This window comes from Schistocerca nitens, chromosome 8, assembly GCF_023898315.1.
Source record: "Schistocerca nitens isolate TAMUIC-IGC-003100 chromosome 8, iqSchNite1.1, whole genome shotgun sequence".
Lineage (NCBI taxonomy): Eukaryota > Metazoa > Arthropoda > Insecta > Orthoptera > Acrididae > Schistocerca > Schistocerca nitens.
Window position 1 is genome coordinate 33,530,528 of NC_064621.1, and position 21,331 is coordinate 33,551,858.

The following is a 21,331-nucleotide window of genomic DNA, read 5'->3' on the forward strand; positions in this document are numbered from 1 at the left end:
TCCCGTCATGTATCTTTCTGAATCCTGGCCTCCTGCAGAAACATTTTTTTTTGGTCTGTGTGCTATGATCTGCGCAGCGCTCTTGTGCTTTGTCACAGCCAGCCAGTCATCTCAAGTTATGGAACAGCACTGCAAGGACCTGCGTCACACAGAAATAAAGGAAACAGTACCACTTAGATTTGCAATCATTGTTGTTATATTTAATTGTGTGCGTACTTTGATGTAGCTTTAATAATTTAAATGGATTGGGTATCCTCATCTGAACACTTGTTTATCAGTAAGGATACAGAACGGTATTGGCTAAACTGTCCTGTAAAACAAGGTACGATCATACAGCGTACGTTCGGATATCTATGACTGGCTCAATGATATTACATTAATAGAGCCTAGTACGTTATACTAGATGAAGAATGTTCGACGGAAACAAAAATTACACCGGGAGTGCACTAAGGAACCACAACATAACTTCTAATGTACTCAATATAAGTAAAGGATTTATCAGAGAGAATAATCTAATTCACATATAGTGCTGATGTCTACGGAGAGCGTCGTCGTTGGCCGATCGTAAGGAAATACAGAAAGACTTGGATAAAATTTTTACTTCGTGAAATGAATGGCTGCTCTCCTGAAATGTTGACTAACGCAAGATAACGAATACAAAAAAGAAAGAACTCGCTAGGGTCCCATTACATCAGGTCTCAATGTACATTGTGGTAATACTAAGACCACATGAAATGGGACGGTCACATGTGCCCCTCTTAGGTCTCAGTGACTGACGTACGGATGTGTGATGCAAGAGGGCAAGATGTATGCATTTTGTACCCAGATCCGGCCAACCTACGTGAGCTGTGGACAGTGGAATCCTGGTCCAATGTTATAGACAGCCTGGAGACCATAATGTGTAATTTTAGTCACTTGACGCGGCCATTGTCTTCAGGGCGAAAACGTATCCTATACATTACTAGGCAGGTGTGTCGAATTGAATGTCTATGATTATACACGGTCTGCTAAATAGTCACTGGAGACCTACATCAGTTCGCTCCTAAGGCGCCATCGTTGCAAATAATGGCATCTGTCTCGAGCAATTGACCGTGGAACAAGGATCCTCTACTAAGTACCGCTACAATTAAGTACTGTGGGAAGTTGTGAGTTTCTGGCAAATTGATCTGGCACACACTCTGCTGGATTTGAAAAGCGTTCAGTAGTAATAAGATTGGGACATTGAACAGAGCAATCTGATAAATACACCTGATTTTTTCCGAACCATGATACAATGGACCTTCCTTTGTCCACACGATCGCTGTCATGTTACTACAAGGAAGACACGATTGCAAATTAAATATTGTATTAAGGGACTGCTTTTTTCACAAAGAAGTTGTCTGTATTGGATGTAGCACCTTTTTATTATAATTACACCTTAATATAAAATGAGATGCGAAACAGAGAAAAGTGGTCTTTTATTTTGATGGTTTATATCATGACTAAATTTTCAGGTAACTCAAATAAAATTGATAGGGAAATCATGAAAACTTCGGCGTGTTGTTCATTATAAAAGGGTCCTGAATCTATCATCTGATAGACTGCTTATTACCTCCTACTCAACTTTTTTTGTCTGGGGCCTTGTACGGCCGCCCACATGCGCGACTCGCCACGTGGTTGTCCTAATAAGTTCATTGTGTTACAATCAGGTTCGCCCAAGTAGCGAGCGTTAACTATACGTCCTCCACACATTATCTGATTGTCCCTCGTAAAACCTTCCACTTCTGAGGACACCAAGTGACTCCGATCAAAACTTGTTAGGGTGTGTCCCATTTGAGTGGCGAACTAATAGTGACAATAACACCAATTCGAACCCCAGTCTATACATCACAGTTAATGGTGGTCATCACCTCTTGTCGAAGCCAAGGTACTTCTCTGACCTTAACTGTAATACAAAGGCACCTTCCCAGGAAAAGAAAGAGTCAAGTAGAAAGTAACAAGCAATGAATCAGATTCAGGACTCCTTGATTATAAATAGCCCACCGACGCAACCATAATTTCGCTATCAGTTTTATTCGAGTTTCCTGAAGATTACTCGTGATTTAAACTGTCAAAGAAATTTCCTACTGGAAAGAAACTTCAGATATTGCTTGCTAACAGACTGAGGTATCAAAATCTGGAAACTATCATTTTGGGAGTAGCTGATAATTTCCTCAGAATGGCGTCGACCGTCAGAAACTAGTCGAGTTTTATACAGTCGTTCCTCTTCCTCTCAGAGGCGTAGAGATACATTGAGAACTACATTTCCGACTGTTTGAACTGAGGCAGAACAGGGAACCTCTGTCGCCAAAAAGGCGTGGTCAACTCCCATGTCTTTGTAGGGAAGCCCTCCTACATACTTGACAACGGCCTTTTTTTTTTAAGTCGGAAATTTACAGCAGTTTGTGCGTCAGCTAAACTATAAAAGGTCTGGCCGTCGCAACGTCCAGCCCATTTTCAGTTTGAGCTTCGAAACAGAGAAGCAGCTGCAGCTTTGTCACCACCCCGGCCGCGTTGTGCTACAGGCATTTACGACCTTACAGTTAGTAGCAGTTTGGCTGTTTATCACGTTGAACAGAGCAGAGCAATGTCGCTCACGAATGCATGTCATTTTCGGCGAACACGAGTGCCCCGCGGTACGATCACTAACCAAGCCATGTGGTAAGATTCACCTGAACCTGCTCTTTTGTCAGCCTGATCCGCTCTCTTGGTTCAGTACTCTCTCTTCTGCTTGATCATAGTTCTACGTACCTAGCTGTGGCTTCAGCACATGTGCTCTCCGTCGTCTACCATTGCGTAACGTCAGTGAATGCTATCCTCTGCTAAATATTGTTTTCCTTAGATCTAATTTCACGATATATCAATATTCTTTTATTCTTTTCTTCTTTCTAACAAGAACAGTGATATCCTCCTACCTTTCTCCGTATCTAAAAAATCAGAGAGCCGCTGCAAGTAGGAACGTTGCCGACGGTCTAATACTAAGTAGGTAATCAATCTGAAATTCCAGCGGTCTGTTAACATTTACCGCGCCCACAAAATGGAGCAAGCTCTTTCGTTTTCGTCGTTTGGCATTGCAAGAGCTGTGGAGGACAACGAAGTGAGGTAGCCACGTGATAGCAGGATGTGAACGCCTAACAGCACAAATCGTTGTGAGAGAGTGAGGTACGCCTTGTACACAGACAGCCCAGACCGCAGTATAGCTGAGCAGGCGGCCCACGTGCAGGCGAAACATCTTAAGATAACGTCTGGCTTTCGAAGAGCAGCGGAGGAGTCTATTCAGACGAAACACAAAGAGAAAAAAAAAAACATTAAAAACACTACGGCTCACTGTGGCACCAGCGTGTTTACAAAACAAGAGACGTCTTACAGCATCACCGAAGAAATAACAACTTGATTTTCAGCTTTTTTTCATATACGCCTATCCGAAATTGGCCTGTTTTCCAGTTTTAGAATTACTACCTTTACCAACAAAGACACATATATGTTTGTAAGTTATTGAAGTGCAGCCCATTTTTTTCTGTTTCGCAGCTCATTTTATGCTAAGGCGTTATTACGCCAAAATGGTGCTACGTCTTAATGGTGATAACTTTTTGTGAATTAAACAGTATAGATCTCTTAATACCTTACTTTATTTGCAATCGCACCTTCCCTGTACCGACATGGCAACGATCCTTTAGACAAAGCAAGGCCCATTATTCTGTTCGGAAAAATTAGGTGAATTAGTCGGACTCCTCTATTCCCATTGTACACATCTGAAATGCACCAGAATGTGTGCCAGATCAGTTTGCCAGAAACTCACAACTTCTCGCAGTACTTTGTTGTAGCGTTACTTAGTAAAAGAACCATGTCCCAAGGGTCAATTGCTCCAAGGGTGAATTGCTCGTGAGTTAGACGCCATTATTTCCAACGATGGCGTCTTAAGAGTAAACTGATGTAGGTGTCCAGTGACTCTTCGGCACACCGTGTATAATCGTGGAAATTCAACAAGTGGAAGGTTTTACGAGGGGACAATCAGATACGTGTGTGGAGGACGTATAGTTACCCTGATTGTAACACAATGAACTTATCAGGACAACCACGTGGCGAGTCGTGCGTGTGGGCGGCCATACAAGGCCTCAAACAAAAAAGTCGAGTAGAAAATAATAAGCAGTCTATCAGATGACAGATTCAGGACCATTTTATAATGAACAACACGCCGAAGTATTCATACTTTCCCTACAATTTTATTTGAGTTCCCTGAAAATTTAGTCATGATTTAAACCATCAAAGTAAAAGACCATTTTTCTCTGTTTCGCATCTGTAATTACAATAAAAAGGTGCTACATCCAATGCAGATAACTTCTTTGTGCAAAAAGCAGTCGCTTAGTATATTATTTTATTTGCAATCGCATCTTCCCTCTAGCAACATGACAGCGATCCTGTGGACAAAGCAAGGTCCATTATACCGTGGTTCGGAGAAAATCAGGCGAATTTGTCAGACTGCTCTATTCAGTGTCCCAATCTTATTCTCACTGAACACTTTTCAATTGCAGTAGAGTGCGTGCCAGATCAATTTGCCAGAAACTCACAACTTCCCACAGTACTTCGTTGAATTCGACACACCTGCCTAGTAGTGTATAGGATACATTTTCGCCATGAAGACAATGGTCGCAACAAGTGAGTAAAATTACACATTAAGGTGTTCAGGCTGTCTATAACACTGGACCAAGATGCCAATGTCCACAGATCACGTAGGTTGGCCGGATCTGGGCACAAAATGCGTACATCTTCCTCTCTTGCATCATACATAAGTCCATCAGGAACTGTGACCTAAGCTAGCGGGGACAGAACTACAAACAAACACCTTAATGTCTGTAGACAGTCACTCCAACTGTTTTCACAGTGAATGAAATTTTCACTCTCCAGCAGAGTGTGCGCAGATATGAAAATTCCTGGCGGATTAAAACTTTGTTCCGCATCGATAGCGTCTTTTAGGAGGGATACCATCTCATCGAAAGTCCCATCCAGTTTTTCTTGATTTCTCTTATAATCTGCAGCAGTATTCTCTAACCAATATTTTCCGACACTCTTTCGTAACTTAGTTTTTCCATCCAGCTTATCCTTTACATTCTCCTCCACATCTAAAATGATTCTAGCCCTTTCTGATGCTCTCGTCGCATTTTCCATGTTTTGCCCCGTAGCATGCCAAACCACAGAAAAACACTTGCCAAGTCTTTTCCTCAGACTCTCATCTAGTGTGCCACATTAAAATCTCCTCTTTCTATTCAATGCCTCCTTTACTATAGAAATATGAGTTTTTATCTCCTAATGGGATCTTAAGTCTGCAGTAATCGTACTTACAAGATATTTAAATGCTGTTACTTGGCTAATAACGACTTGTCCTTTCTTAAGATGTGCCAGTCTCCTTCCTTTGCCGCTCACCATACTCTCTCTTTTTGCTGTATTGATTCTCATCCCATATTCCATATGAGCATTATTCAGATATTTTAACAATTTATTTACAGTTCGTTCACTTTCTGCCGCTAGTACCATGTCATCGGCAAATCGTTTACATTCTGTTCTCTTTCCACCAATATCCACTCCTCTTTTTCCACCTAAGCCGTTCCTTGAAAAATCGCTTTACAATACTATACAACCCGGTTATGAATACTGGTGCTCGGGTCTAAAATAAATTTCTGTTTTGCAGAAAAGTAGCACTTACGAATCTGTGTTCTTAGCAAACAACATTTGCTCCAGTGATCCTCGAAATGAACCTAAATTATTAGAAAAATTTCAACTAGATGAGCCTCAAATAATCAGTATTTCTAGAGCAGAGGAGCCTAACGTTCCTGATGCTGTATGCAAGATTTTTGTGTGGGCATTGTGTACGATACTATCAATTCTACTGCAACAGTACATCTATAAAAAAAAACCTTCAAATTGACGGGAATTTGACTTATAAAGCGAATATACCGATTATTGCTGTTACACAGAACAAAGTGTATAGAGTGGAAAACTGACTACAGCAACACTTAATGATCAGTAAGAAAGAAAGATGACGATGGATTTACTGCATACAGTAGCCACAATCAGGATACGATGACTACATTTCTGATCGATGTCTGTGATGTTAAATGTTTAATTAAAATCATACTAGTGACTATGCACAATAGATTAATCGTGAATTTTTATCACGGCCAGTATTGTAGCAAGTGTCTTAGTAAAAGTGCTACAGGGGTTGGACGAAAATATGGAAACATGAAAAATAGAACACATTACTAGGCCTATTATCGTGTGGGGAACGGAATGACATTCGAATCAGCTTCCAGACGTCTAGGAAAGGATAAATATAGATTCCCCATGGTCTTCGAATGATTCTTATACCATTCTTGATGCAAAACAGTGACAAGCTACGGTAACGATGATAGAGTTGGATAGCTATCATACACCCTTCTCCAAATGTAGTCCACAAAGGCTCAATAATATAGACATTTGGTAACTGTAGTCACCATGGGAGATGTGAAAATTCATCCTCGTGCTCGAAACACCAGCCCCGGCCGATACGAGCAGTGTGGACAGGAGTCCTGTTGTCTTGGAACACAGCATCATCATCAGGAAACAAAATTTATAGCATGGAATGGACCTGATCGGCTAGAAGGATCGCATAATCCTTTGCAGTAATTCGATCTTGCGGGGTACCCATGGGGCACATGGAATACTACGACATGGCTGCCCAAATCAAGGTCTAACTCCCGCCGTTTCTCACTTGTGGGACGTAAACTCGGTCAGAAGATTGAATCAGTGCAAAACAACTCAACCGATCAAATAACGCCGGCCGGAGTGGCCGAGCGGTTCTAGGCGCTTCAGTCTGGAACCGCGCGACCGCTACGGTCGCAGGTTCGAATCCTGCCTCGGGCATGGATGTGTGTGAAGTTCTTAGGTTAGTTAGGTTTAAGTAGTTCTAAGTTCTAGGGGACTGATGACCTTAGCAGTTAAGTCCCATAGTGCTCAGAGCCATTTGAACCATTTTTTTTTTGATCAAATAACGCACTTCCATCGTTCATTAGTCAAGGTTTTCTGGATTCGTTATCACATTTTTCCCTTACGGGTATCACTGATGAGTGGTTTTGAAATTCCAGGTCGCCCACAATTTAGAGCTGATGGAACTGCATTTGTGTTGATTTGGTGTTGACAGGGATCGCGAGTGCGACATTGAGTTCTGCTATGACATTTGCAGCTGTGGTCCTCTTATATTTCGCCACAATCCTCTTCTCTGACCGTCTGTCACGATCACTCAATACAATTTCGCCCGCGTAGTGACTTAGCGGACGATGTTTTGCCTACGTTGGTATAATGCACTCACAACTATACAGGACACTGTTCTTACAGGACTCCAACATACTGAGAACAGTGCGCAAGTGCCGTTCGTGGCGAAATACGAGAGCGCAATCTGCAGGCTTGGCTACCATCTGCATTCACATAAAGGAAGTACGTTTAGAGTTTAACCCCCTGTCGACAGCGAGATCAATAGAGACTGATGTGCATTTATGTTCAATCATCCATTTCTCTGGGTGTTCCCATATTTTCGTCCAACCCCTGTAAATCAGTCGCAGTTGTATTGTCACCGTCAAGCTATGCACACAGTTTTTCCCCCATACTTATCTGTGGGGAGTGTTAAAGGCCAAAGTCCTCAATGAAAATGTGTAAACAACTGATGAACAGATTACTCGCTTTTTAAACGTTACTGTGTATTTCAAGGAGTCACACAACATCCGTCTGTAGGTTATATAATCTCTGGGAGCATATGGATTTTTCATGAGTTCGTGACGTCTCCAAGAAGTAAATGGACCAACTAAAGTACGTAGCGGTCTATTGAAATATCTCTTGGCGATAACAATAACAGATGAGAAGTGGCAAAAATTTAGTGAAGCATTTCTTCAAGAATGTTGCCACGAAAACTACGTGCTAATAATTGTTTATTACGAACTAGTTTGCGCCTTATTAGGGATTACTCTGACGATGGCCTAATAATCCGAAATTCGTTTCGTAGCAAACAAATATTAATTGATTAATCTTAAATATAAAATTCTACTACAAGTAAATGATGGGAGAATCCATTAAAATGATAGCCTCTTTAGTTTACTATCGTTTGCACTATTACCATACCTGTCAGTTTTAAACAGATGTAGCTCGTGAACTATTGGGAAACGAGCTATCACATGATGTGTTAGTCTCATAACGGTCTATATGGTTTTCTCTTAACGGCCTATATTGTTTTCTCTTTATATATTATTGTGTGTCATCGAGAAATCACACTGTACATCTCTGGCAACAAAACCTTGTGGCTCGCTGCTATTTTGGTTTGGAGTTGGCGGATAAATGTTTACCCATTGTTGGAGATGCCAATGGCAGTCTGCTGTTACATTCTGCATATTAATACGCAAAGTCAGACAGCAGGTCCTCGGAATATCGGCCTTCCAGTTATTTACTTAAAGCCGCAATGACTGACTGTTTCTCTTGTCAATTCCAGGTTCCAGCAAGCACTGAAGGACTACGGAGTACCTGACGTCGACGTGTTCCAGACTGTCGACCTGTGGGAGAAGAAAGACATCGCGCAGGTCACCACCACCCTCTTCGCTCTGGGCAGGACGGTAAGCTCTACAACCCAACATTCCGAAACAAACTCCGACTTTGGACCCATCTTCAGGAAATGAAGCACACCTATTCTAAGGATTTGGTAAGACCATAAAATGTAGTTAGGCGCCTCAGAGAACTTTGGGAAAGAGCTGCTATCTGGAATCATAAGTGCCCTCTACCTTCTGCCGGTACCGGACGGCCTACAGCGTAAAACGCTGCTGACGCAACACCATGCCACTAAATTCCGTGGGCTGAGGGAAGATACAAATGGAAAGAGGGTCAGATGAAAGGTGATATTTCGCTGTTACCATTCCGGCCAAATTCTAACGAAGAAACCTGCGTTGGTTAAACTGATCAAAAGCTTAAAATACTCTTTAAGCGTCCTGCATTGGCTATAGAAAAGTTTCTGAACAGATGTAGCTGTCTAACATAGTTCGCCATTTTCATTCATTTTAAGTAAAAATACGAAGCAGATCGAGTTGTTGTAGAATTGTAGTTACAGTAGTAACATATATATCCCACATTTACATGTTGAATATTTTTTAACTATAGATGTAGTGCGCTGTTACAGCCTGATATCTAAATTTCTAACTAAGGCAGAAGAATAATACTTTGGTGGTGATTCTTCCAATTGGTATAATTTCACTTCATTCTTTGTTCTTTAGTTTCGGTTGATTTTGTTATTGCTACATATTCAACAAGTTTTACTTACATAGGCGGTATATCTTAAATGTAATAAACACAGGTGCATGTAACTCTTAGATACGGTCTGTTAGATGGCGGATGTAACAGAGAGTAACGTGTAATAAGTACAATGCCATTTCAGCCTCAAATCGTTGGACAGGAATCACATACTCTGTGCATTAAACTGTCCCTGGATATACGGTATCCGATGAGAAGGAGCCTGACACATATTAGTGGACATTAATATTCATTAGTTTTTACTAAGACTTGAAATATCATCGGAGTAGTTTAATTAAGTGTCTGAATCTCTATGGAGAAATGGTAGCTCATTACTCCTCAAGTGCCGAAACCACAAAAGGTGGTGATGTCACAAGGAAGGGATGCTGGAGCGAAATTCACTTTCTAACGCTGCCCAGAGGTGTTTCATTGCGATGTGGACTGTGGGCAGCCGTTGCCTCACGGCTGTTTTATGACAGGTTGCATTGTTGTGCTGATATAAACAGTGATCATTTCCGAACTGTTCCTCTATTCTACGCAGTACTAAATGCTGTAAAACGTGTTGGAATCCTATCGAAATAGTTCATTGTGTCAATATCCTCCTCCATCTAGCGTTTTCTTAAGCGCTATGAGGAGACAACGAAAAACATCCAGAAACTGTAACACAGCTTCCTCTGTACTTCACCGTTGCGACTACACACGATGGCATGTAATGTTCTCCAGGTATTCGCCAAACCCAAACCTTTCTATCGAATTACCATAGATTACAGTGTGATTCATCAGTCGAGGTCACTCTTCCAGAAATGTGTGGCATATGAAGAGCTGCTCGGCCACTGTAACCTGTTCTTAATTCCCTATGCGCCAGTTATGATGTACTGCTGGTAGCACTTTAGAACTCACGAGTGTTTCTTTCCGCTGATTTCAAGCGAGTGTCTACAACCAGCCTCCGTAATTCTCGATGTTGCCCACTCGTCAGTACATGAGCTCTACCTGCTCTTCCTTTAGCTGCTTCGCGTTTCCGCTTCACAGTCATATTAGCGGCAATCGATTTGAGCAGATTTAGAAGAGCTGAAATGTCTGTGATGGAACCCTACGAAAAGCGTCCAGCGTCATATGTGCAAGGTATGGAATAATGCTACGGAAAACTGCAAATCACTGTTATTAAGTGCACTACCTCCATGCATTTCACGCTTACGCACAAACTGAGACACCTAAATTCTTCCTGTCGTACACCATTTTGCTTACTTCGTAAGAGCCAGTGCGCTCGCCATGGAAAATAATCACCTCTGAATATCAAAGTTTTGCATCGTGGTTGTAAAGAGTATACGATGGTTTTATATAGTGTTGTATCATGTTTTAGCGCCATAGAACAATAACGCAGCGTTCATAAGGTATGCTCGTTATCTTGTGTTCCATCCACCGTAAATGCTTGTCCACAGGTACAAGTGAATGCCAGTGAACACTGGCAAATTGTCTGAGGAAGTTCGTCGGCTTGTGCTCGCTTCCAGTCACTGCAGTGGAAATCAGGCTCGACACAGACTGTAAGGTGCATTTTAGAACACTTGCCTCCACATATATATCATTAAATGACCATGGCAATAAAATTATGAAACTATAAGATGATAGGGAGACATACAATCATCAGTACCAATAATTGACTACAAACGGAAGAGTGGAAAAGGACGTAGGGAAATTATCCTACGCCACACACCACACTGTGGCGCCGAGCCAGGTGACGCAGTGGCTGAGGCACAGAATTTGCGTTCAACAGGAGCGGATTCATTTCCTCATTTCCACGTAATAATTCAAACGCCAGAATGGTTCCTTCCTCCACTCTCGACCTGCCAGTGCTTGTACTCGCTCCATAATGAGGTGATCGCAGGCGTGCTTTACATGTTAATCTTCTTTTCTTACGGCAGCTTGTCGGATACTGACATCCACTTGTTTATTCCCCCCGCCTCTGTCGCAGAGAACGTTCACTAGTGAGCCAGAACATTACGACTACTGCCCACCGCGACACATAATTCCGCCTACTGGTGTTGTGGAAAGGAAAGGATATAAGCGGGGAATCTTTCTGGCAACTAAACAAGCCGCAAAAGAGGAAATCCAGTGGCACAGGCGGTTTTGACAGAGGCCAGATTGTTATGGCCTGGCGCCTGGGAACGAACATATCGGAAACCGTGGAGATGGCCAGCAGTTCGCGTGCTGCTGTCGTCAGCACATAGAGAAAGCGGTTGAAGTGCGCTACAGTCACGAGTAGGCGACACGGTTCTGGACTTCGGCGATTCGTCGCAGAACGTGCAGGTCGGGAGCGAGCAGGGCACGCGGCGATCTGTGGCAGATCTGATGACAGAGGACAATGCTGGTACAGCACACGTGTTTCAGGGATACACCATCCGGCGCACATTTTTTAACACTGGGCTTCGCAACAAACGCAAACGTCTCCTATGTGTTCGGGTGTTGACCCAATGATATCGTCACTTAAGACGGCAGCGGGACAGAATCATCGAAATTGGACACCGGATCAATGGAAGTGTGTCCCTGGTCAGATAAATAAGGTTTCTTCTTACAGCATGACAGCGATCGCGTCCAGACATACCGTCATCCAGGCGAACGGCTAGTCTCGAGACACGCACAGCACCACGGACCAGGTCGGTGGCGCCAGTATGGGGGCTGTCACCTCAGCTCCGTGGAGCCTGCGGTAGTAATCCGAGGCCCTATCTGTCGACTGCATGAACTTCACTGCGGAACACCTGCAGCTGTTAATGCTTGAAGTCTTCCCCGACGGCGATGGCAACTTCCAGAGGTTTAACTGTCAGTCTCACAAGGCCATAATCGTGCTTTAGTGGTTTGAGGGTCGTAATAGTAAACCAACATTAACGTCCTGGCCGCAAAATCGTCGTATTTGAACCTGATGGAATACGTGTGGGACGCTTTGGCGCCAGCTCCACACGCTCAATGTGTCTTCTGATGCCATATACCCACGGAAACTTGCCGAGGACCTGTTCAATGCATGCCACGCAGAATCTCTGCCGTATCCCGTTACAATGGTGGACCAATGCTTTGCTAACTAGTGATCATAATGTTTTAGCTCATCAGTGCAAATTCAACATGATATCGTACTTCTCGTTATTACACTGGATGGTTTTAGGTAGAAACTTTACGCTTCGCGGCAACTGTGTAAGTAAAGTAAAATAGCATTGTTGAGCTACCGGTAGAGCTCGAACACAGCTACAGCATGCGAGTAGAGTCTTCTTACCGACACAGAAACTGCGCAGCTCAGTATTCGTGGACGTACTTTTAGGAGAGTTCCGTCAGTTTGTTGCTGTATTTCACGACGTGTCGTTGCGACCGTTTATTTCTGTCAGCCGGCAGCTCGCGTTAGAAAGGGGCAACAAGAGTCAGTCTCAGATAAACAGATCCTGGGAAAGAAAGCTGCGTCCGTGCCAGGGTTAGACAAACAACTTTGCAGAAGGCTGACGCCTATTCTTGGAGCGAGCGATCTGCACCACTGCTTCGGTTCTTTCTGTCACACCCACAACTTCTTACGAGAGTAACGACTACTCATTTTTAACGTTATAATTATAAGCAGACGTGTTTGCAACTAGTTCACGGGCACTCAGCAGTACTGACAGCTCCAGCGTAATTCCGACCCAATGATATACGTGAATTTAATATATATGTTTGAAAGCAGCAGCAATTGTATTCCGTTATTTACTGAGACCAAGGTAAATGTTGTATCACTCTTCCCACCATCTGTCGTAGTGATTACGTGCAGTTCTCCATTGATATATTGCTGAGATAGCCTGGGTTCAGGAAGAACTATAAAGCACAGCAATATGATAAACCACTGTTGCAGAAAAAGCTGCCAACAGTTGGTACGAAAGACACCAGGATCTCAATTTGATTCCGACTGCGGTTTTCAAATTTACATAGCGCTCTCGTTCCATGTTAAATTACGCTTTTATAACGTTATAAACCATACAACGAGCATTCTACCTGCTGTACTTGTTACAAATATTATAGCAGATTTTTAACTGGAGAGCTGCCACGTAACTGAATTTAAATCTACTGTCATACCCCAAAGACTCTGTGAAATAATTGTCGGAGGGTACACGGTGGATCAGAATAACTCACATCGTCGCCCCTCCCTCCTCTTTTTCCGTCTCTGTTCAAATGTGAAAGGAGCGATATCGGTGCCCCTCTGTTTAAGCCTATTTTTTCTTTGATTTTGCACCCGTGAGTATTACGTAAGATGTATGCTGCACGGAGTAACATTTTACTTGGCTCCTACTGTTTTCGAAAGGTTGTGAGTATGGTTCTCCACGGACAACAGCGCCATTCTAAACGAAGCAGAGACGATTCGCGCGGCCCGTCTTTGAATCTCCCCTACATATTTCGTTAGTTCAGCTTGATAAGCATTCCAGATTAGCTTGATAAGCATTCCAGATCAACGCACAACAACGAGGGATTTGAAAGCAACCACACTGGCAGGTCAATGAACCTAGGTGTGACATCGGCTTTTCGCTACCGCTACATACAGGTGAAGGTAAAACGGTAAAGTTCCACATTGTGTTCCTAGACGGGCCAACACGGATTCGAACGTGGGACCTCCGCATGGCGGTCATCACGGCTGAACACTTTTTTTTAAATATCGAATAAAAAATCACGACGAAGAATCGAACACGGACCAGCAGTTTGGTGGTCTTGACCGCCTTTTACTTTTTTCTAAATATAGCAGAACACAACAGTTGAAATAGCTTTCCAAAGATAGAAACGAGATATGATAAGGATCATATACGTGGACAGGGCGTCACGACATCCGTATCGGGTAAAGGCCACACCCGCTGTTCACATGAACCAGCATCCTGTCTACTAAACGTGGGATTTAGCTTGTAAGCAATATTGTTCCGATATCGGGACAACTGCTAGTCGTCCTAATATGCAGTAAGCATCTCCTGCTGAAATGTCAAAAAATAATCCTCTCCCCTCCCACACATGCATTAGCAACAACAAAATCTTTAAAATGAGCAATTAATGACATGACGGAATTAGTCTTCGACTTCGGAAAGGAGGAGGAATCCGGCCGCAGGGTACTATAGGTGGTGTAAGCAGTGACAGAAGGAAGGCAAGCTGATTGCGTAGCCTGAGCCAGTTCGCCAGGTGATCACTGCAGGTTAATCTAAGCGGAAGCGTGTCCAAGGAACCACAGCGACAACATGTAGCCGTGTCCCTAAGTCCAATTCGGTGTAGACGTTCATTAGTAGGTAATAAGTTATTAATGACTTTGTACCAAGAGCAAGCCACTTCCATCGTGTAAATCGGAAGACTGATGCCGCTCCATACAACCTTCCAACGAACACGCAGTGGTAACAGTTCAACGGGGTTGGGCAGACCACCCCGCCCCCGTGAGCAAGCAGGATTTGAGTCGTCAACACTTGCCGCCCCAAAATGTCATCCTCCAGATAGCTCACCACAACATAAAATTCTTTAAATTGATCCAGTTTCAAATGAAAGCGACCTACATCAACAGGCGAATCAAAACTCACTGGATGTAGGAGAGTGAAGAGGCGAGACGTGACAGTATGCAATTCACGGGTAATGCGTGCGATGTAGAATGCAGACGCCTTGAGTGTGTTAGCTAAGATCTAACCTCCTCCCTTGCGCGGCTTCATCAGAATCTCGTAACGTAGTTTAAACATATGGCTTTTCCTTATAAATCGGCAAGACAGTTGCAGCAATTTCATCGCTACCATTTTGGGAAGGGGGAAGATCTGCACGATATAATATGCCTTACACAAAACATAGGTATTCAACATTCGTACTTTCTACTCAGTGATAAGCGAGCGTCGTCCATCTTTCACTGCAGCACCCTGAATACTGCCAGTTTCATATTTCCAATTCAAAGCCGGCATCTTCAATGGGCAACGATTAATGACAACCTCCAAAGATGTATGCCGAACCGAAGTACGTGCTCAAGAAAGAACGGCCTCCTCGAAGCCGCGTAGCTCGAGGAATTCGCATTTGTCTTCATTTACGCGCCCACCTAAAGTACCACAAAATCATCGAGTATCACTTTTAACAAGAAGACTTCCTCCCTTCGACGAAGGAGGACCACACGTCATCGGCACACTCCCTAGTTTTGAGTTTCCCCCACAATAGTATTAAATGTGACAGCCGATCAGCAACTTGCGGCAACAACGATTCAAGAGACAGGGTAAACAAGGCACAGAGAGAGAGGACGGTCCAAAGGCATTCTCCAACAGAGAACAACCGGTAGCGTCAGGCTTCTACTGAGCACCACTGACGCTGGAATGTCCTCGTACACGCTAGGAAGGACGACACGTGCAGGAACGCTGAAGCTGTCTCCAACAGGCGAGCGACATACGCGTGACTAACGAGATAGAATGCCTTAGAAACATCGAAGAAGCCAGATGCACAATAAGTAGATGTAGCAGCCGACACCGAAAACACGCTCCTATATTCTGCGCCGGAGTTAAAATTGTACGGACAAGGAGGCAACACTGATCTTTAACAACTACACAACCAAGCAATAAGAATAGTCTGCTGCTCATAGCCCATGCAACAGGTTTGTAGCCAAACTGAGTAGCATGGGGAGACGAAAATCAGCCGCTGTAAAAGGCCACGGTGCTGTGGAATGGTCGCAGGTTCGAATCCTGCCTCGGGCATGGATGTTTGTGATGTCCTTAGGTTAGTTAGGTTTAACTAGTTCTAAGTTCTAGGGGACTAATGACCTCAGCAGTTGAGTCCCATAGTGCTCAGAGCCATTTGAACCATTTTTTGCTGTGGAATGAGAATAATTTTCCCCATCTTGAATCTCGCAGGCACTGCTCTCCCCCGCCAAATCTCGTTTAAAATGGAAGTAAAAGTAGAATCCAAGAGATGCCAAAAACGTAAATAAAATTCTTTCGGAAGGTCGTCCAGATCAGGGAATTTATGGGGGAAAGAATTAGCAATAAAATCAAACACTTAACCTTCCTGGAAAATGCGCTAAAACCATTCGACTCAGGCGCAATCATCTCAGAGAGGATCCCAAAACTAGCATCTGTAGGGGGGTCGACAACGTCGTCCTCCGCATACATCTGTGCGCAGTACTGACGTAAAGCTTGAGTCACCTCGTCTCGAGCTGTCAATTGACGGAGGTAATAAGAGAGGGACGACGACGAATGTGGTGGAGAAGCAGCCGAGACAAGGATGTCAGTTTCTTATTAATGAGAGAACGTGGCTTAGATTTCACCGTCAGACCCTTCCGCCTGTTGATCCTCAGCAACTTAACCTTGATTCGCTGAAAGTCAGCTATCCTCAGAGGGGCATTACTTGCTCTTGCATATAATTCACGAAGAACGGTATAATAAAACTCATACGTGTTCCGTTATGGACATGTTAAACATACTACTGTATTCAGTAAGAGCGATCAGTATATTTTAAGAACACAATGACAGAATATCATTCTCAAAACAAAATAGTCTACAGAACAGATGCCTAAATCGACCTTCCTGCCTATACAAACATTTAGCGACTCGATAGATCATGTTTGCCTGAACTCTTTGCTTAAAACTAGAATAATGAAAACTACCGTATTCTCATTAATGCTCAAAAAACTAACTTTTAAGTCTGCACTTCCCTGTGGCATTAGCATATTCAATATAAACGATGAGGAGAACCAGCAGGAAGAATTTAAGGAGATTAGCCATAAATATTTATTTGTAGAAGCAAAATACCTTTGGAGCACGGTTATTCGAATAAATTTACAAATTGCTCATTACCAACTACAGAATTTTTAGGGTTGTCTTCCAGAGCGATGTGCCTTGGCATGGCCACGCATTCAAGAGGGTGGCTGATATTCTTCTTCTGGCCAACCACATCATTGTTAAACATTTTTGTGCCACCCACAATTTTCGCATCTCGCAGAGGCTTTCGAATAGGATTTTCAAAACTTGAACATTGACTGTACTGTGAATTCACCTACTCCCATAACTGCAGCAATGCATCATAAAAAAAGAGCATTAGAGGATCAATCTCTCCATCATGTTATGACTGCAATAGCCAGTTGCTAAACCGTCGCTGAGGAAGAGTATGTAAGCTGGTCGGGCGCTGCGCTGCCGTCCCTCTGCGGTTTCAATCTGGGCTAGTGCACAGCTCTGCGAACACAGCAACTAACTACCTGGGACTTCTTTCGAAGGCCGCTCGTAATGTGTCTAGTTTCTTTCCTCGGTTAAAAGCGATAGGCCACCTGCCACGCTTTATAAAGCGATCGAGGACTAGCTGCAGGGGTGGTGGTTCCCGCACAGTGCCAGAGACAGTATCGTTCGTGAAACGCCGTGTATAATGTGTGGTCATAATGTGTACTGTTCAGGTTAAAGAATCGAAGAAGAGAAAGAAACTGACAAAAATGGTCAAATGTTTCGTGGACTCATTTGCCGAAAAGCAAGAAACGAAATATAGTAGAAAACAGCTCGATACCATGTACAGCAAATGCAGGGTGTCAAATATTTTCTAATCCATTTAATTTTTTACTTTTAAACAAATCATTTCACAAAAGATTTGACCGTTTTTTCAATATTTTATTTTCAAATTTTCTTCAGGAAAATCTGAAATATGATATACTTACATATCGATCGGTATTCCATTATTATCAACAGCATATAGGGTGATTGAGCTGTCCCTACTGAAATCGTTTTAGGAACCTGCAATGTTATGTTTGGCCTTCACTGTACAAAAATTGCCGACTGCGCTATTTCCGATATTCGACGTTTTTTAGCCTCTACTGATTGGGCTGTTACGCAACCAGCGCATTCGGCCATTAATATAAACGTGCCCGTGAGGGTAACGAAGGAAAAACGACTTTAGTAAACGTTACGCCAAAAGTAATTGCGTCGACGTTTCGATCGAAATTTAACCCTTACGAGGAGAATAGTTTTTTAGTCAGAAGGCCTGACGAATAAAACCCTGTAACTGCTTACTTTATACTGTTAAAATTCACAACATTGTTAGGTTAAATTTACACAAACGCCAATTTCACAGTTTGTAAGTGTTCGTCTAAGCCGGTGGCGCAGTAAGGTCAGTGAATGGAGACCAACAAAGATCGAATGTGGGAAATAATTCTTGTAGTTGCTAGTGATAGGAGGGAGTGCCATGAACAATGTACTAGAAATCCTGACCGGTGAGGGCTGAGTGTGAGCGACGGGCTACGTTTAGAGGTCACTTTTGTACGTTTCTCTCGAATAATTCGAAAAGTACGGCTTCTAGCGAAAACGTATCCCAGTATAAAATTTAACTACCTTCAATTTCCTATAAAAAGCGTCCTTTTTTTTTTTTTTACTGTAGGACTAATATTTTGCGCGTAGCGAGCGAGAGAATACGAGAATCTCGCTCGTGCTTTTTCAAGGCCAGATACAACATTGCGGGTTGCATAAAACGACGTCGATAGGGGCAGCCGACTCACCCTGTATACATCAAAAGAAAGTAGACAAGTTTCAATTTATGATATAATTTGAAACCTGTTCTACTTTTTGAGCACGAAAGAAACAATTCCACAGTTTCTACACCAATGTAACTTTATATGCACAAAATAGCTATGCCTGAAGAGATGAAAATCAGGACACTATATTTCAGTATTTTCTCAAATCATTAAGTAAACTTTGCTTAATTACTCTGATTACTTCCAAGTAGTTTCTTTTTCAAAAGTAGACCTCGCGCTGGTCAGTTTGATACCTCATTTGTCTGTTCCCCACTCTCATTTCGCTATGAAAAAAGCCACAGTTTAATTTTGTGGGAGTCTCGTTTTCGCTCTGCTCAGAGCACGTGCCAGACTCCCGATGGCCCAGTGTCATTGTGCCGTGTTTGCCCGCAGACCTACCGCCACCCAGAGTGGAAGGGACCCTACCTGGGGCCAAAGCCGTCCGAGGAGCACAAGCGCGATTTCACGGAGGAGCAGCTGCGCGCCGGCGAAGCCATCATCGGCCTGCAGGCGGGCACCAACAAGGGCGCGTCGCAGGCGGGGCAGAACATCGGCGCCCCGCGCAAGATCCTGCTCGGCAAGTGAGCGCCGACGCCGACAGCGCCACCGTCACCGTCACCGTCATCGTCATCCCTCCACCGCCACCACTAGCGCGCGCGCCCGCGCACGAGCCCGCCGCCTCACGCACATCGCCTCCTCACAGCATGCACACGCACCACACTCACCCGCTCACACACGCACGTTCGCACGCACGCCGCTCGACCCCCTGCGCCGCCTAGCCGGCTGCCGGCGACGACACCCGCACCCGGAGACGACCGGGGCTCCCGCACAGTCGGTACCAGCCCCGCTCCTCGGCAGCCGCCGACCGCAGGGGATGATGAATACACTGATAATGATTGCTCCCTTGGAAAAGAAACGTACGATAAATGCCCTGAAAAATCGCAACATCGTCTCTGAAACAGGAAAATAAAGAAAGATCGTAGATTGCATAACATTCGTACAGACCAAACTTCGGTGTATTAATTTGTAGAAATTATCACCTTTAGGTTATGTAATTATTTTAAATGTGTGGTACCATTACTATCACTCCTTTTATTCTTTCTTTTGTAAGATCGTATTTAGATTAAATAATCATTAATATTAATGTTTTTCTTGTTTGCCTTAAACATAACAGTAACAATAAGTAATAACGTAATGATTAAACCTAGATGTTACTTCTTCTTTTGTTTTCAAAGTTATATCGTTGAATTAATATTATCAATTTTATTTTTGCACTTAGACTTAATGGCGCGATTATTTAAAATGCACGTAATCGTGATATCTGACAATTTGACATGAAAACTATACAGAGTTGTGAGTTCGTCACCGAAACAAATCACATACCGTGCCGATAGGGATATCAATAGGGAAGTAAGCAAAATTAAGCAGAGTGTATGTGTGTGCATGAATTGTGTTTGAAACATTGTTGAGACCTGTGTCTATCCATTATGGAATCATTCTTTGTATTGTATCCATTTCGATTCAATTAAAACTTTTCTTGCATCACTCATAGTCAACTGTGTAAATATTTCTTTTAGTAATAATTTCCGCACTAACAGTATCCACATCCAGATCTAAACATCTGAAGACGATAACATAACAGCCATTAGTCAAATACACAGGTCTACATTTTCTACGATTGCAATTTCTCCGAAAAAATATTAAAACTCAGCCACTGAACTATAATTCAGAATGTTCCAGCACACCGTGTACAGGTAAGTGATTCCTATATAAGGCTGAACAAACGACAAATTATTTCTGTATATGAAAGACGACGACTCTATACCTCTGAATAAGATTCAGTTCTCATATCTGACTGTTTTAAATGTTTACGGTGCTCTTTTTAAGTGTAAATACAGAATGTGGAAAATCCGCCAATGATTAACCAACGGCCTCTTGTAATGTTGATCTAAATGGGTAACAAAAGTTCTTCTGATATTAGCCTCATACTTACATTAACACCTTCGACTAAAAAGGGCTGTCAGCGTCTGGTAATAATGCCATGCTAAGGTATGATACAAATGAGACATGCAGTATTCCAACGAAGGGACCCTACTGGAAGACTTGCGATTACCTTTCATGTTCAGCATGCTAATAGGAAACACTTGTCCCTTAAGACACATGTGTCGCTTTCATCACATTATATGGACGCGTAGAAAAGTTGCGCCCGACACTAGTATATACACCTTTCCTTCTACTCACTTTTCAGTGAATTTTAAGCCATATGATCCGTTCCAACTTTTTCCATTTCCGTCTTTTTCTACTTCTTTCAGTTCTCCTTCGACCCACATGCTTGTGGTTGTAAACTGTTTCCGGTATTCTGCTATCTCCCGTCCTCTTTAAATGTCCCTTTCATTCTTTCTGCTATAATTTATTATTGTTTCTTAAAACGTTAAGTTTCTTGTCTGACTACATCCTTTTGATATGTTATCCATTGAAGTACGAGGGCTATTCGGAAAGTAAGGAACCTTTGGTTATGAAATGTAAACCACAGTG

At 43.0% G+C, this 21,331-nt stretch overlaps 1 protein-coding gene across 1 annotated transcript in view; it reads left to right on the forward strand.

The window, feature by feature from the left end:
• The window catches only part of LOC126198436 (muscle-specific protein 20), a 32,258-nt gene extending 11,911 nt beyond the window's left edge, over positions 1 to 20,347 (forward strand). Inside the window, exons 3-4 of the mRNA XM_049934749.1 lie at positions 8,528 to 8,648; positions 19,190 to 20,347. Coding sequence (XP_049790706.1) covers positions 8,528 to 8,648; positions 19,190 to 19,381 — 313 coding nt within the window. The 3' untranslated portion in view covers positions 19,382 to 20,347. The remainder of the gene's footprint in view (positions 1 to 8,527; positions 8,649 to 19,189) is intronic.
• The last annotated feature ends 984 nt before the right edge of the window (positions 20,348 to 21,331 follow it).